This window comes from Trichoderma breve (genome assembly GCF_028502605.1).
Source record: "Trichoderma breve strain T069 chromosome 7 map unlocalized scaffold00007, whole genome shotgun sequence".
NCBI lineage: Eukaryota > Fungi > Ascomycota > Sordariomycetes > Hypocreales > Hypocreaceae > Trichoderma > Trichoderma breve.
The window spans coordinates 762,897-778,179 of NW_026611593.1; the positions used below are offsets into that span (position 1 = coordinate 762,897).

General features: G+C 48.6%; 5 protein-coding genes across 5 annotated transcripts; 1 reads left to right on the forward strand and 4 right to left on the reverse strand.

Annotated features, from left to right (window-relative positions):
- Positions 1-301: 301 nt before the first annotated feature.
- Positions 302-2,714, reverse strand: T069G_10433 (sec1 family domain-containing protein; the record flags this gene model as incomplete). The annotated part of the gene is made up of 6 exons (XM_056177643.1): positions 302-787; positions 860-1,942; positions 2,021-2,370; positions 2,430-2,517; positions 2,580-2,617; positions 2,681-2,714. 6 exons carry the CDS (start codon positions 2,712-2,714, stop codon positions 302-304), a joined length of 2,079 nt encoding a protein of 692 aa, XP_056023933.1.
- A 632-nt stretch (positions 2,715-3,346) lies between these two features.
- Positions 3,347-4,057, reverse strand: T069G_10434 (g-patch domain-containing protein; the record flags this gene model as incomplete). The annotated part of the gene is made up of 1 exon (XM_056177644.1): positions 3,347-4,057. One exon carries the CDS (start codon positions 4,055-4,057, stop codon positions 3,347-3,349), a length of 711 nt encoding a protein of 236 aa, XP_056023934.1.
- A 309-nt stretch (positions 4,058-4,366) lies between these two features.
- Positions 4,367-6,256, reverse strand: T069G_10435 (sodium/calcium exchanger protein domain-containing protein; the record flags this gene model as incomplete). The annotated part of the gene is made up of 4 exons (XM_056177645.1): positions 4,367-4,391; positions 4,457-5,541; positions 5,611-5,806; positions 5,997-6,256. The coding sequence occupies 4 exons, from the start codon at positions 6,254-6,256 to the stop codon at positions 4,367-4,369; spliced, it is 1,566 nt and encodes a 521-aa protein (XP_056023935.1).
- A 2,703-nt stretch (positions 6,257-8,959) lies between these two features.
- T069G_10436 (ankyrin repeats (3 copies) domain-containing protein) lies at positions 8,960-12,653 on the forward strand (the record flags this gene model as incomplete). The annotated part of the gene is made up of 2 exons (XM_056177646.1): positions 8,960-9,363; positions 9,422-12,653. 2 exons carry the CDS (start codon positions 8,960-8,962, stop codon positions 12,651-12,653), a joined length of 3,636 nt encoding a protein of 1,211 aa, XP_056023936.1.
- Positions 12,654-13,008: 355 nt separating this feature from the next.
- On the reverse strand, positions 13,009-14,976 carry T069G_10437 (heterokaryon incompatibility protein (HET) domain-containing protein; the record flags this gene model as incomplete). The annotated part of the gene is made up of 2 exons (XM_056177647.1): positions 13,009-14,073; positions 14,161-14,976. The coding sequence occupies 2 exons, from the start codon at positions 14,974-14,976 to the stop codon at positions 13,009-13,011; spliced, it is 1,881 nt and encodes a 626-aa protein (XP_056023937.1).
- Positions 14,977-15,283: the final 307 nt, after the last annotated feature.

The window sequence follows — 15,283 nt, forward strand, 5'->3', positions numbered from 1 at the left end:
GAATTCATTCATTCGCCACCACAAATAAAACTATCGCTCAATCTCAATTCTCCACGCCACGCTTTTAGGGAAACAGAAAAATGTAGTACCCAAAAGTTTTGGAAAAAAATATACGAGTCCAAAAAGGCTCTCCTCGCAGTGAAATAATAAAAAGAAAATAAAAAGGTGTCCCTCATCTGCCATCAATAAATGAATGCCTTCTTTTGTAATAGGATGAAATTCAAGCTTGCAGCTTCTTAATCTTGTTCCCGCCGCCTGACGATGCGGAGCTGGAAGAAAAGGACCTCTCTCGAAAAGAACCCTATTTCTTTAAGCCCAGGAAATTCCTTCTCTTCTTCTCCTTGTGTGCTTTGCCGTCATCGTACGAGCTGTTTGAGGTTGTCGGCCTGTGTCCGCTCGAGTTGATGTGCATGTTGGCCATGGCTTGCGTTGGCACAGCACCGCCGCTGGGAGTCGGTCGGCTGGGAAGGCCGCCTGGGCGAGCCACTGGTTGATGGGCAGCAGCGCCAGGTCGAGCAGCTTGCTGTTGTGGTGGTCGAGCCTGAACCGGTGGTGGTGGCGGTGCTGGACGCTCGAAAAGATGTGCGGGTGCGTGTCTCTTGCGCTCAATGGGAAGATCCAGCTGTCGTTTGTCGCGGCTCAAATCTCCAATTTGGCGGAGGAAGAGCTGGGGCGTGAGCATGTGCGAAGTTGCCAAGATGATATCACGGCTTCGCTCATTACCAAGCTCGTAGCATGTCCTGCTTTCACTGTATGTAGCACCACCGGCCATAAAGACAATCAGCCTCTGGCGGTTTTCGGGAGGCCGTCGGCCGGCCGCTGCCCAATTTGGCCGTCCAGCAGCACGGAGTGACCCTGCCTGAGCTGCAAGCATATCCTCGTTCGGATCCAACGGTGGCTTGACGTATGGGAAGAGAGTTTGATCCAGAGTTCCTTTGGTCAGTCCGTCCAGCACCTGCTTCAGGACAGGCTCAAAGCGGGAAAGAGTATAATCGTCCTCGTCTTGAGAATTCTTATTATCAGCGGGAAATAGCGGAGGAATTGCCTGCCGTTGCTCCTTTAGCTGCTTAATGGGTCTTCCGCCAATGTGTTCCAGGTTGATAATAGTCTCTGTATCCTGGATGGGGAGACCTGAATGGGCGAGAAGTTTCTTGACATCATCCAAAATCATGCCGTCACGGTATAGCGCATAGAGGGTAATCAGTCGGAGTCGGTCTCCGGGAGATACAGCATCGTCGTCCAGCAATCGAGCGACCGAATCCAGAATATTTTTCGGCTTCTTGTAATCCTCATCTAGCCCGGTGGCCAGCGTCTGCTCAATGGCTGCAGTGTCGGACAATTTATGATGCTGGAATTTGTTCATGCACTCTTGGGCCATAGTGAGATGCAAAGAATAAGCTTCCTTCATCTCCTGGAACTGAGGCAGCCCAGCCATCATGTCTCGGATGGCGCTCAGACTCGTCGTGTCGGTATTTTCCCTAGTGAAATGGGGATTCTGATCCAAAAACTTTTGGAAATCGCCCATGAGCTTGTCAATCGTGTCCTTCATGTGACGATGGCGGTTTTCGACCCAAATCTTGTCCTTTTCTTGAAGCTCCATGTCCTTCTCCGCTGCATCTGGTGTCCCCTCGTTGATTACCGTATGGAAAGTAACCTTGTCACCGTCCTTGATGGGAAGTAGATCGTGCGCCATGGCTTGATAGGTGAACTCGTGTACTAACGGAGCCATAAGGTCCATCGATCGGTCTGTGATAAGAAGCGTAGACTGTGGCCTGGTCGACGGAGGCGGGAAGTTGGAGTCCCATTGGGCATAGCTGTCCAGTTCTTCTTGTACGAATCTCGCCAGGTGGGTGCACAAGACGGAAGCCTCGTGGAAGGCATTTTTCGGCCGGTAGTATCTCACCTTTGGATACTCTCCGAGAGTGATGCATATTCCGGCAATCTGACCACATCATCAGCATTCTCGTTCTATACTAACCAAAGAAAAGAAAAGAAAAATCCATGGCTGGTCCAAGCTTACTCTTTGCGCAAGGAGCTGCATATGCTTGGGGACGATGGCATTACACGCCGGGTGATAGAGCATCGGGAAGCTCCAGGGATCCCGGAACGTCACCAAATGTGATTCTCGAGGGTAAAAATCGACAAAGAGCGTCCGAGAGCTCGCGCGCAGCTGGCGCACGCCGGGGAACTCGTCGATCTTTCTTCGCAGGGCTGGATCTAGCAGGTTCGTCCATACCAGAAACCCTCTTCGGTAGCGCCGGAGCTCGAAGTCGGCCAGGAGGCATTCGACAATGTGCGGTTCGGGGCTGAGGAGGTAGATGGCGTCCATCTCGGGGTTAGACTCGCGACGAGCTTCGATCAGCTCGATGGCTGCGGAGATCGTGTCAGTAGAGGGCCTCGCAATCGGAGATAGAGGAGGTGAGGCTGACTGGCAATATTGTTGTTGAGGATGTCATCTGACTTGACAACATTGTCGACAATCTTCTTGGAGGTCTCGTCGACTATCAAACATTTCCACTGGGAGTGGTCAGAATCGCTGTCGGTCGGTAGGGGATAAACAGGGGCAGGCGGTCTCGTACATCGTTCTGCGTGATGTTCTTGATTTCTTGCAGAATAACTATAACCTGTGTCAGCAATGCGCTAAATGCAAGCTCTTCGAGCATGAGATTCGGGTCCATACCATTGTGCTGCTCTTCAAAGACGGACAACCCCATTGTGACGGAGTTCAACGGAGCTGTCCCGTCAGGCGGTGATGGACAAAGTCGATGACAGGCGGAAAAGACGGGAGAAATAGGCGGGAGATCGGCTTGCGACAATGAAATCGACTACAGTTGATAGATTCCCTTAGTAGCTCAGAGATCAGAAGCGTGAGCAACGGCTGGAAGCTCGAGTGCGGTCGAGGCTGAGGGAAGGCCAAGTTTGTTTTGTGAAGCATCACCAAAGCTGAAAGGAAGGTCGGGTTTTGGCGGGGTTGGTGCGCACAGGCTGAAACTCCGGGCAACCCCAGGCTGCTTCAGGCTCGACCATTAGTGCCTGGCCCCTAACTTTAGCGCTAGCGGTGGCTGGTTGGAGTGCCGCGGGGCGATGAGGTCACTAGGAGGCTTCACTGAAGAACATCCACTGGAGGTTATTCCCTTTAGCGACTTCAAGGGTCTCAGAGCTCGATATGGAATGGATGGAATCATGCCACACCTCGTGCCGGGGGCGTGGATACGAATACATGTACAGGCATGCACGGGCATAGCAAAACATCACACGACCAAGCTGGAACTCGGTTTCCTCCAACCACATCTATATCCAGGCCATCCGCAGTCTATTGTTCGTCTCTTTGTGCTCTTTGTACTTCTCATAAGCCATCCTCACCTCCATTCCCCCTGAGATACTTCTCCACATCCACCCGTCCATAGATCTCAGCCTGTAGCCACTCCCCTTTTCTTCTCTCCTTGTCCGCCAGAGCGCGCATTTCCTTGCCAGTCAGAGCCCGAGGCTTCTCTTGAGCCGCCTGCTTTGGCTGCGTACGAGTAGCCCCGATTCCCAGCGTGTCCTCTTTCCGGGCTACCTTGATCGGGAACCGGGAGCCCTCGCCTTCTCGGCCCAGGCCAAGGCGGGAATCGGGGTCCCAGCCCTGAGATTCCAGGGCTCGCAAACCCATGCGCGATCGATCTAGTGCAGATGGAGGATGGGAGTGTTCCAGGCTGACTTGATGGGCAAGCGAGGCCTCGTGTTGCTGCAGCGTCGTCGTGATGGGAAGAGAGCAGACGGGGCATGTGGGAGGTTCCGGCTCTTTTTCAGCAGCGTCCTCCTTATGGACGTCCTTCTCATCGCTGGTGCCTTCAGGTTTTGATGACGAATCTCTCGAGCTGCCGCCTAGGACTATGCTGGCGTAGATATCTCCGATAGAGGCGGTTTCTTTGCCCAGATTCTTGATCGTGTTGCTTGCGTCTGCGTCTGTGGCTTTGACAAACTCAATCTTCTTGCGCTTCAGCCCAGCGCCAAACGGGCGTTTGTGATGCAGCGGAATGTCTTCATCGTCTGAGTCATCCCTCTCACGCCGCATGACCATGTGATGAGAGAGAAAGAAGAAAAGATGAGTCTTGATCTTGCATTACAACATGACAAAGTTGAAGTTTACATGTATGAGTTGAAGTTACCTGTAGGCAACACTAAATGCTCCGTAGCAAGAAAAGTGATTATGTAATGCCCGCCCGCCACCAAATATTGGAGAAGCTTCAATGCTCTTTTGACGAATTTTTGTTCATTATGATTAGCTCTAGTAGATACATGTCTAATTATTTGGTACTGCTTTTATCGCAGAATGCAGAAATTCTATGTATACAAAATGCCTGAAGTGTATAACTCCATCATGCTAAGGAGACAGATACGCCCCGAGTCTGTTTCAAAATGTTAGCAAATGCCTATACCAGTATGAGAGCGTAGAAACAAGATCCAGACTTACCCGATAATCACATAACATGCACACATTAATCCGCCCTTCAGGCCACTAGATCGCAGCGGGCCACTAACTCCCTCACCAAGAATCAAAAAGTTCACCAACAAAACAGATCCAAAGAGAGTGGCAATCTCAAAGAGATTAAATGTCAGCATCAGCGGACGATCCATGATCCAGCCCGCAATGACCGTCAATGGAGTCACACAGAGCGCAATTTGGATCGATGAGCCAACCGAGACTGCCAGCGCAAGTCCCATGTTGTCTCTTGCAGCAACGACAACCACAGTTGCGTATTCGGCAACATTACCGACGATGGGCATGATGATGAGACCAATAAGGGACTCGGACAAATGGCCCTGGCGAATCACATCGTCGATGGCGCTGGCCAGAAACTCGGCCGAGACGGACATGAAGGTCGAGGTGAGGATCAGCATCACGTAGGAAATGACGCGGTCCGTCTTGGGTCCGAACGAGACATGTCTCGGTTTGGCAACGATGCGGTCGAGATTGACGTGGCTGTCGCGGAGGATCTGTCTTGTCGTAAGGTACGGTGCCATCAGCTCGGTGCGGTCTCCTCCTTCTGATGTTTCGCTCATCGCTCCCCTGCTTGAGCCTAGCGACAATGAGCGAGCTCGTGTCTTGCCTCGTCTGGAAGACTGAAACAGACCTTCGCTAGCCTCCTCCTTGGGCTCTCCATTCTCTAGATAGTCCTCGTTATCCAATTCGCCATCATTGGGGTCTAATCCATCTAAGCTGTCTCGTTCGCCCTCCTTGAGAGGCGCATGTTCCGATGTAGGGCTGACATCGACAAATCGAACGGTTCGGGGAGCTGCTTGAGAGCCATTGAGCGCGTCTGAAGAGAGAGGCATAGGTCGAAGAGGAACGTGATCCTGGCCGTCGAAAAGTGTGGCATCGTCGTTTTCTTCGTCTTGTGGTACGGCTTCGACGTCGTGCGGAGGAGTTCGGGTCTTGATTTCGTGGAAAAAGTATAGGATATAAATGAGCAGAATCATGACGGCAGAAATTCTGCTCATCTTGAGACTCATGCTCTCTGCGCCTTCGGTTCCCTTGAAAGTGTGGTCGAAAGCAGTCTATAACAGAAGTTGGGGATCAGTACGCATACTCTGGCATCGCAGCAGAGCAGGATGGTGACAGCTTACCGGCATAAGAAAAGTAAAGACCGACACAAAGAGGAGGGATCCGAGAAGCTGTGTGCCAGCAGCATCGTGTAAAAACTCCTGGTCAGGAAGCTTCGTTGTGAGGAGCGCAGAGCCGAGAATCAGAAGCAGATTCACAAGGATAGATCCGAGAATCGACGCCTGGACGACGCGGATCTGGTCATTCTTAAGGGCGACACTGCGCGAGTTAGTATGAAGGGCAATGTATAATGACGAGCCGTATCGACGGGATCTTCGTTGCTCGCGTGAGGCTACTTCGACTTACATACTACAAGCAGATGACTCAGGTTAGCATGGAGGGGCAAAGAGGGAGGAAGCTGGAACATGTCAAGCTTCAAGGAAGGGGACAGCAAGGTGCTCGAACTCACAATAAGATCAGCTCGACGAGGTTGCCGAGGCTGATGTTGAGGATGGCGCCAACGGTGTCGCCGGCATCGCTGGCAATCTTCTCCGTGACATCCGTGAGGAGGGACGATAAAGGCACAATAGCGAGAGCGTTGAAGATGAAGATGAGGGTTGAATTGATGTTGAGAAAATAGGCCACATAGCCGATGGGCACAAAGACAAGCAGGACGTTAAGCCATGAGGTGCACAGGACCGATCGCACAATATCCACAATCAGAGCCATCTAGCTATCGGACCAGGCTCTGCCGCTCCAGCCAGGCCGCGGTCTTGTCGAGGGATTCAAACAAAGATACGAGCTATTCGTACTACCAGACTTTTATCTACGTCGGGTCGTACGAGGTGGGTTGTATGGACAAGCACGTGTGGAATCCGTCTGTACCGTGGAGCAGACGTCAAATAAAATGGATAGTAATAAAAGTAAAGTGTCGCGGCGTGTTTCAACAATGGAAGAGAAGAATAAAAAAGGAAAAAGAGCGGCGAAAAGGTCAAACTGCGTAAGGCGCACGCGACCGCCTGTGGGAAAGCAGAAGCGGCGAAAACTCACGATGAAGAGGGATAACGAGACTGGGGGCAGCCCATCGTCATGCTGGCGAAGAGAAGAAAAAACGAAGAAGCTGGTCATATGCATAGGGGGGGAAAAGAAGAGGAAACAGGGGCTAAATGAAGCCCACGACAAAGGCCCACCTCTTTTGAACGGGGATCCGGGACCTGGCGCCACTTTATTCGGGGGAAGGCCAAGGGTTTGCAGGGCAAGGAATTCCCAATGGGCGGCATCGTGAGATTTCGGCTTTTCGGGGCAGTTAGAGTAGAGTAGAGAGGCAAAAGGCAAAACAAATCTCTCACGCTGAGAGGCTGCTGACGGATGACGGAGGGAGCCGATGATGTCGATGAGGAGAAAAAAGGCTAAATGCAAAAAGTGAAACTATCGAGAGCAAAAGAGTAGCTACAGTAGAGAGAAGAATAAAGGAGAGACGCGCTTCAGTTCGCTCATTTCGTTGGAGTGCGGTTGATGAGACTACTGCAACTTTTCAGCGGCTAGCTGGTGAATGAGGCTCCAGTCCCGGCATTGCAGCTGTGAGGCTAGCTGGAATTGGGCAAAGTTGCAAGTCAGCGCATTGTTACCGTTCAATCTACTCCGTACAAGTTGCTGCTGCAAAACCCCCGTTACAGGGATGTGAAGTAGGGGGTGTATGTGTGTGTACGTGCGTATCGGAATAGTAGCAGCAGTATTGACGATGACGATGTAGCTGAGAGATGGTTGAGTTTTGGTGGTGATGATGCATCAAGCCCTCAATTGGCCCCTTTTAGAGGGGAATGATGGATAACTGCCTCTTTAGGATATCCCTCAATCCGTCTCCAGAGTAATAAACGCATTCATGACGAAACAAACTGAGCCATATACTTGCATTTACACTTCTTACTGCAAACTCTCAAGATGCACTTCGCAAAGGATCCGACATGTTAATCACAAAAGGGTATCGGTGCGGCCTCCCGCGGGATTAAGCCAACCAGTGGGATTCAACAGAGATGAAGACAGAAAAAAGCCGCTCCCGTGCATGCCATTACGTGGGCGATGGGGTGTCCCAATTTTAGCGGCCTACAAATCCCCGAGGGCAATCCAATTTGCTGCGAAATAGTTGCCGGTTCTAAATATCTTGGCGCCGCAGTTTAGCGGTGACGAGAAGATGCGCAGAAGGCATTGGCGGAGAACCGGTGTGTTGAACAGGCCCGGGATTGCGAGGCCTTTTGGTGGTGTTGCCATGTAATGTTGATGAGATGATTGCCAAACAAGATACAGCCAATTACAATACATTTATTTAACCATTTAATATCTACCGTTTTACCTCTGTAGTTGTTCTCTGACAATGACAAGAAGTAGGTCGTAATCATCCGTGCACCCTTATTCAGGGGACCTGCGGTTCTTCTCCACACGCTGGTCTTTTCCTGGAGATCGGTCCAGGACCCTGCACTTGGGGCTGCAAGCGAGATCTCTAGCCACGTAAGTCTACCTGGCCTGACATGTAAGGATCAATGTCCCGTAATGTGTCAATAACATACAGCTTCTTGTACGCGATAATGTTGGAAGATGAAAAAGAAATGATGATATTGCCTGAATGATTATAGCAATGTTTTATTTCTACTCATTCCAGAGCAGAGTAGAAGCAGAACACCACTCTACCGAGGTAGTCTCCATTAAAAACAAGCTAAGTTCCCATAATCTTCATGATCTTATTTACAGTACGAGACCGAAGTAGCTATATCACCTCATAAGATATACAACAAAAAATGAATTTTCCCTCTTTTTGGGATCTTATGACTCGCTGTTCCTTACGTCCCTAGCTCGCGATGATTAGATAGGTGTTGGGAGACATCGCCGATTCAGTAATCCAATACATCGTAAACCTCCCTACCCTGCAGCTTCGGATTATTCTGAACATAAACAGTTTATCGAACATTCTTGGGAGTATCTGTTTCTAGTGTCGGCTTGCTCCAGTGTGGGCTATTTCACCATTACTCAGATCATCTTGGGAAGCTGCTGGATTGCGGCTCTTAGCACGGAGAACGACTGAAGTTCAAGGTTGCTTGATGCTATTTTGTCTATCTTGCTACCGTTTTCTCACAACATATATGCACCTAGCTATATCTGAAAAGACAGAAAAGACACTTACACAAGTCCTGAAAACGATGCGGCTGATTGAGCAAACGAGGCTTTTTCAACGAGTGGCGGAAATGCTACACATAGGTATGCCTTGCGGCGGAGTCGAGCCAATCCGACAGTGACACGCATATATGTTAGTTGCCTTATCAGAGCCTGACAACATTGAAATGTAGGTAGTGACCTCGCCCTTCAGTTTCATACTAATCGAGTGAAAACTCATCTTTTCAACCCTTAGCATATTTTCGTAAAGAAAATATTTTGCTTAATATGTCGGGATTTGAAATCATTGGCGCTGTGGCCGCTGCTGAGCAATTTGCCGAAGTCCTGTTTAAGACCATCAAGCTGGCCAAATCTGTTGCCGACCAATTCCAAGATGGCCCGAACCAAATACAGCAAAAAATTGAATGTCTCGAAAGCCTCGCATCGCTTGCTAAACAAATACAAAATACAAAGTCTCTGCAAACAGAAGATATTGGTAAAATATTGACTCGGTGCGAATGGCATGTGCAATCATTACAAGATCTCCTGCAAAAGATCTCATTTAATTGCCATGATTCAATTCAAAAGAAGACTTGGCGAGCTATCGCTGGCCTGAAACAAGAAGCAAATATTTCAAAGCTCTTCGACAACCTGGATCATGAGTATAACTCACTCAACACTCACATTAACCTGTAAGCAGAGAACAGCTGATTGTAAATGTATATGCATGGGCTAAACGTACGCCATTAGTCGCATTTTAGCAATCACTGGAGATATACAAACCGGATATAATTCCATTGATACCAAACTGAACTCAATTGCACAAGCAACTAATCCAAGCCCCGATTCTCTAAAATGTCTACAAGCTCTGTTTATCACGGACCCTGCGACTGATCGTGCCAAACTTATAAACTCCAAGGGAGAGCTTGTACAAGGCACCTGCGACTGGATTGCTCAGAAAAAAGAGTTTATCGAATGGAGGGCTTCTGACGGTGGGCTGCTCTGGATATCAGGCGGCCCTGGCCTCGGAAAAACCATGTTATCGATTTACCTTGTATCGTACCTCTCGAGCTGTTTTCTCTCTACCGACGATGGGAAAACCCACTATTCGACTTACTTTTTCTGTGATGCCAACGACAATACTCGCAACAACGCTGTTGCTATCATTAGAGGAATACTTTTTCAACTTCTGGAACAAAACAAGGAACTTATCGGACATATACTCCCCAGTTATGAAATACAAAGGGAGCAGCTATTTTCCCATAACTCATTTGAAACGGTTTGGAAATTCTTTCTCACAATGGTGAACGACCTTGGGGACTCGCAAGCGACTTGCATCATTGACGGTCTGGATGAGTGCGAGCCAATCTCACTGGAGCTCCTGCTTAAAAATCTCAAGAAAATCACAAGCACGTCGCCTAGGCTCAAAATAATTGTGTTGAGTCGAGAGTATCCTCGGATTTTTGGAGCTTCACTTGGTCAATTTCCAAGAATTCGCCTTGATCCAGATGCAAAAACCGAGGTCAATCGCGGGCTTGAGCAGTATATCTCAACGCGCGTTGCAGAGTTGTCTGAAAGTAAGCAATATACAACTCAGCTAGCGAATCATGTTAAAGAATGTTTGATGGAAAAGTCCGCCGGCACATATCTGTGGGTAAGCTTCACTGTGAAAGATCTTCAAACCATGGAAATGTCTGAAGTGGAAGAGAGCTTGAACCAATTCCCTCGGGGACTTGATGCTCTTTATGAAAGAATTCTTCAACAAATCGAAAGCACACAGAGAGGCCTAATATTGGATATCCTCCGGTGGTGCACATTTGCGGTTCGGCCGCTCTCACTCAGCGAACTTGCTGCCATTTTAGGGATCAAGCAAACCGGGCTGCTTGATGGCGTCACAATCCTGCGAGGAAAACTCGCGTACTGTGGCCATTTCCTAAGCATAACAGACGATACCGTAACTTTGGTTCACCACAGCGCATACGATTTTTTAACGCGCCAAATTCCAACCTGTGAAGCGATGCCTTGGTTTTCATTGTCAAATGTTGAATTAGAACAGTCACAATTGGCATCTGCTTGTATTTCCCATTTCTGCGACCTGTGCTACGAATATAAGGATGCTCTCCGGGTTCAGGTATGGGAAGATAGGAGAAAGCTTAGCAACACGTATCCTTTTTTTGATTACGCATCATGGCAGTGGACTGAGCATTTTAAATATTCTGGCGAGCGGGGTGACAAAATATTGACAGAGCATCCAAAACTCTTCTCTGATAAGTCAGACATCCTTGATTTATGGATGGAGTTGATCAACGCTAGACGTCTTACGCGAACGACGGGGTTGTTCTGGTGGAAGCCATATCATAACGAGGTGCTATTCAGTGGACAAGCTGAATTGGCGGCCAACTATGGGTTGACCGCTCTTATGGAAAGAGTTCTCAAAAAAGAAGGCAGTTGGCGATATTTAAAAGCATTATTTGCACAGGCACCCGGAAGCCCACATCTCCAAATAGCTGCTGAAAAAGGACACGTTCCTATCCTCGAGATGCTCCTCAAGAACAAGGCGCGCATTAATTCGAAAGATTCGCTTGGCCGAACGGCTCTACATTGTGCCGCTACACAAGGACACCTCCCTGCTGTCACAATACTAGTAGAAAACGGAGCGCGTATAGACTGCGAAACGAAGGATGAGGGCACAGCACTTGATGCCGCTGTGGAACGGGGCCATTACGAAACAGTCCATTATCTACTGACATGTGGTGCAAATGTCAATGGCGGCAAAACGGCCACGGCGAAAACTTCTCCTTTAATGAAAGCAATTCGTTGGAACAGACCAGAACTGGTGAAGTTGTTGCTTGAATGGGGTGCTGACGATCGACTGGGAACCAAGGATTTTGAATACTATTTCGCACCAAAGTTGCGTGCTTTTATAGAATATTTTGCAGAGAAATTTTGCATCACTCCTTCACACTTTCGAGACGAAATTGACTTCGGAAAAACCACAGCTCTTCACCTTGCTTGCATAAGAGGAGACTTGGCTGCAATTCGTACGCTTTTGGACCCAAAATGGAGCCTCGATGTGAATCGCCAGGACGGATACGGAAACACAGCTCTTCATTTGGCAGCATGTGGAGGCAAGCTTCAGGCAATGAGATTACTTTTGATGAATCCCAGCGTTGACCCTAGCCTGATAAATCACTGGGGGCTCAGCCCGTTTCATATGGCTCTCTTTCACTGTCAATCCCATGTTGTCGAATACTTATATATGACAAGGAATTGGGATATACCACCACCAGAGCCCAACGAAAAGTGCAGATTGGATGCAATACACATCGCCATATTGGGGGGTTTCTCCCATAAGTCAGTCCGCAAAATGCTAGTGTGTCTCGTTGTACAATTTGGAGTTGACCCGGAGCTACGAACGCCCAGAGCGAATTGCCTTGATAATAAGTGGCACAGCCATCACCTCCCACGCCGAGGTGATGAGTACGAACGATCGCCTGCTGACCTAGCACCAGAAGACTTCTGCTATGAGACACCACTATCTCTTGCTATACAAAGAGGCCTCCTCAGAACTGTGGAGTTCTTCTTAGGTTACTGCAATATTGACCCCAACGCGCCCTGCAGAGGATGTGACGGTGCGACTCCGCTGCATGTCGCTGCACAAAGTTTAAGAGAGGAAGTTGTGCGGGACCTCATAATGAAATGGAACGCCAATGTTAATTGCCTGGATGATCATCAGCGAACACCACTTCACTTAGTGGTTAGTGCTTTGGCACATTATAGAAGTAGCAAAGGCATGCGAAACAGTCGGCTCGACTCAAGAAACGCAATTATCCGAGATCTTATAAGGGCTAACGCGCAAACATCTGCAATGGATGCTAATGGCTGCACTCCTCGGGATTTATTCGTTTCCAATAAGAGCTTTGAAACTGGCTGGAGAAACACGGATCGGGGAGATGAATTTGATAGGCTCATTAGGTTATGAGGTGAGGTCAATGGCCTATCTGATAGAATATGGATATGACAAAAAGGGCTGATGAAGTTCCAAGTACATCTTCTCTTATATCTATATATGTGTTGGCCGTAAAGACTGAATGCGATGAGTAAAAATACTGGGTAGCTGCACGTTTCCAATTATCACCGCTCCTCGCATAGACGATACGAAGTGAGTAGGCATCAAACTATCACGCCGACTCTCCATATAAGCAGTGACGGAATGTAAGCCAACATGAGAGCCATCCAAAATAGATAAATAATGAATACTAATATAGATGGTATCCCCATTAATCCTATTAACAATATATCTGAACCATTGGCCGTGTATCATGGTTGACTCATATTCAGAAGTTTGCTCTCATGTTTGTGCCCATACTCCCAACATCTTCATCCGAATCCTCGACACCAAAGTACTGCAAAATTCCTTCCGCCGCCCTCATCCCCCCACTTGACGACAGACTTACTTCATCCACCATATCGGCTTTATCGAAGACAACTTGAACCAAACCCAAGAATCGGGGCTCTAACCCTTCTGTACTGTTTTTTGACGGACATGGGAACTTTTGAGTGGCCACGAAGACGTTGTCCTTTGCGTCGATGTCCGTCATGTCTTCAAAGTCGTCTTCGTTCAAGTTTTTCTTTTGCGAAGAGTTCCAGCCGTGAACGATTTTGCAGCTTGGTCGGAATGTTGTGCAGCCATCTGTCGTCTCCGGTATATTGGCTAAGTATATTGCTGTACATTTGGCGGGTCTACATCCTCTCTTCTTAAAGACGACAACTACGCCGTATACCTCGTTCTGTATGTCGTCATCGTTTGGTGCTTCGTCTCCATCACTCGCTGTGTCTTTGCTTCCTCTTCGTGATATTTTCCGCGGCATTATAAGAGGTAGCAGTGGTGGTTTATGGGCAGACCAAGATGTCTCTTGTACCTCGTTCTCGCTGGGATATATGCCCAAGAGACGATAGTCTCCTGTGCCTCGCGGGAAGCACACCAGAAATGGGCTACCAGCTAAACGGGGCTGCCAGCGAGGAGTATCTACTGTAGTTGCATAGGGATTCTTGATCAATATACTCTTGTGTATATCCATGGACGCAATGTCAACATGCTGGACAACGTCAAGTATTGAGGCCGTCTCAGTGGTCGTTGTTTGCTCTCCTTGTTCTCCATCTTCCACAGCTTGCGTAACTTGCATGAATCTATGCTTGCGAATGAGCTTTACTGGACAAAAGACCTGTGGCCATAGTAGTCGTGAATAGTGTCTTAGACCTGGATGGTCCTTCTGCAGTAGAGGAATCCATATGCGGGACACCGAACGAGTAGCCTGGGTACTATCCATGTCATACTCCCAGCAGTCTAAAACACCAAACACGAAATGCGGCACCAGAGTAGGTACAATGGGTAATGTTATCTGCAACCCCGTATTTGTCAACTGAAATGGATACGAGTGAGACACAGGCGTATAATGTTTCTGTAACTGCGGCGAATTGCCAATCACCACGTTACGGGAGTCGCAAAATTCCTTTGGCGATCGTGGGAGAAAGTCGACATACCGAAGCTGTGAAGCAAAGAAACTATGGTCGGGATATTTGCCGATAATTTCACCCAGGAAACGCGTAAATGCCTCGTGGCCCTCTCCGTATAAAAGCGGCATCGTAATGTCAAAGAGGCCTATTAAAGAATAGGCTTGGTCTTCAATACGTGTAGTTGATCTACGAGAAGCCCATGAAAGACGCTGAGCAACACTGTACCCTCGAAGGGGATTGGATTTGGAGAATTTGGGCTTTAGCAGGCATGTCCATGCGATGCCAGTGATTTCGGAGATGCATAGCGCCAGGTCGGCCTTCGCCCCAATAGATTGCCAATCCTTTGAGAAGAACTTGACTTCTGGTGGCGCAATAAGCTCCTGCAAGGTCCAGCCTCTGGTAAACCACTTTGCTGCTCGAAAAGCGCTGCCCTGTTCTTCACATTCCGCGACACTCATATGCGGTACATCCTCAAGATATGCATAGCACATGCGCGCCCGGCGGTACCATTTGAACATGGAGTTGATGGCCTCGGAAAGCTCCGCCGAGCTTGTCTTATCGATGCAGTTGGTATCGACCCAGACATATTGCAGGTTGTCCCTAGTGGCCTCTTCGCAGGTCCAGATGATCTTCTGATAGCCGGGCTTAAAGCGTCGGTTCTTGCGATCAGCCCATTCTTGGAGGGAGATTTCGCCGTCGGCCCACGTGTGGGAGAGAATGGCGTATTCGGGGACATAAATGTCGAAGAACTCTTCTAAGTCAAGGGTTTGTGTGTTTATGAGGCGCATGTTGAGATGAAAGGCCGAGAGGGTGTGTTGGTGAAGATGCGGAGATCATGAGGAGGCTGTGGAGGGTCTGGGTGAGTTGTGATAGGTGCGATCAGATGGTTGCCTGAACTCTTGGGCAAATTTGCCCGTATACAGATTGAATGGGGCATTCATGATGGCAATTGAACCAGTTGATAGTGATGGGTCGGATGCAGTATTATGGAGATGACAAATAGAAGAGGTGATACAGATGTGACGGCGTTTTGAAATATTGACCAGTAGAAAGTAGCATTGACATTGAACAACAATAATTTTGCGTATACAAATT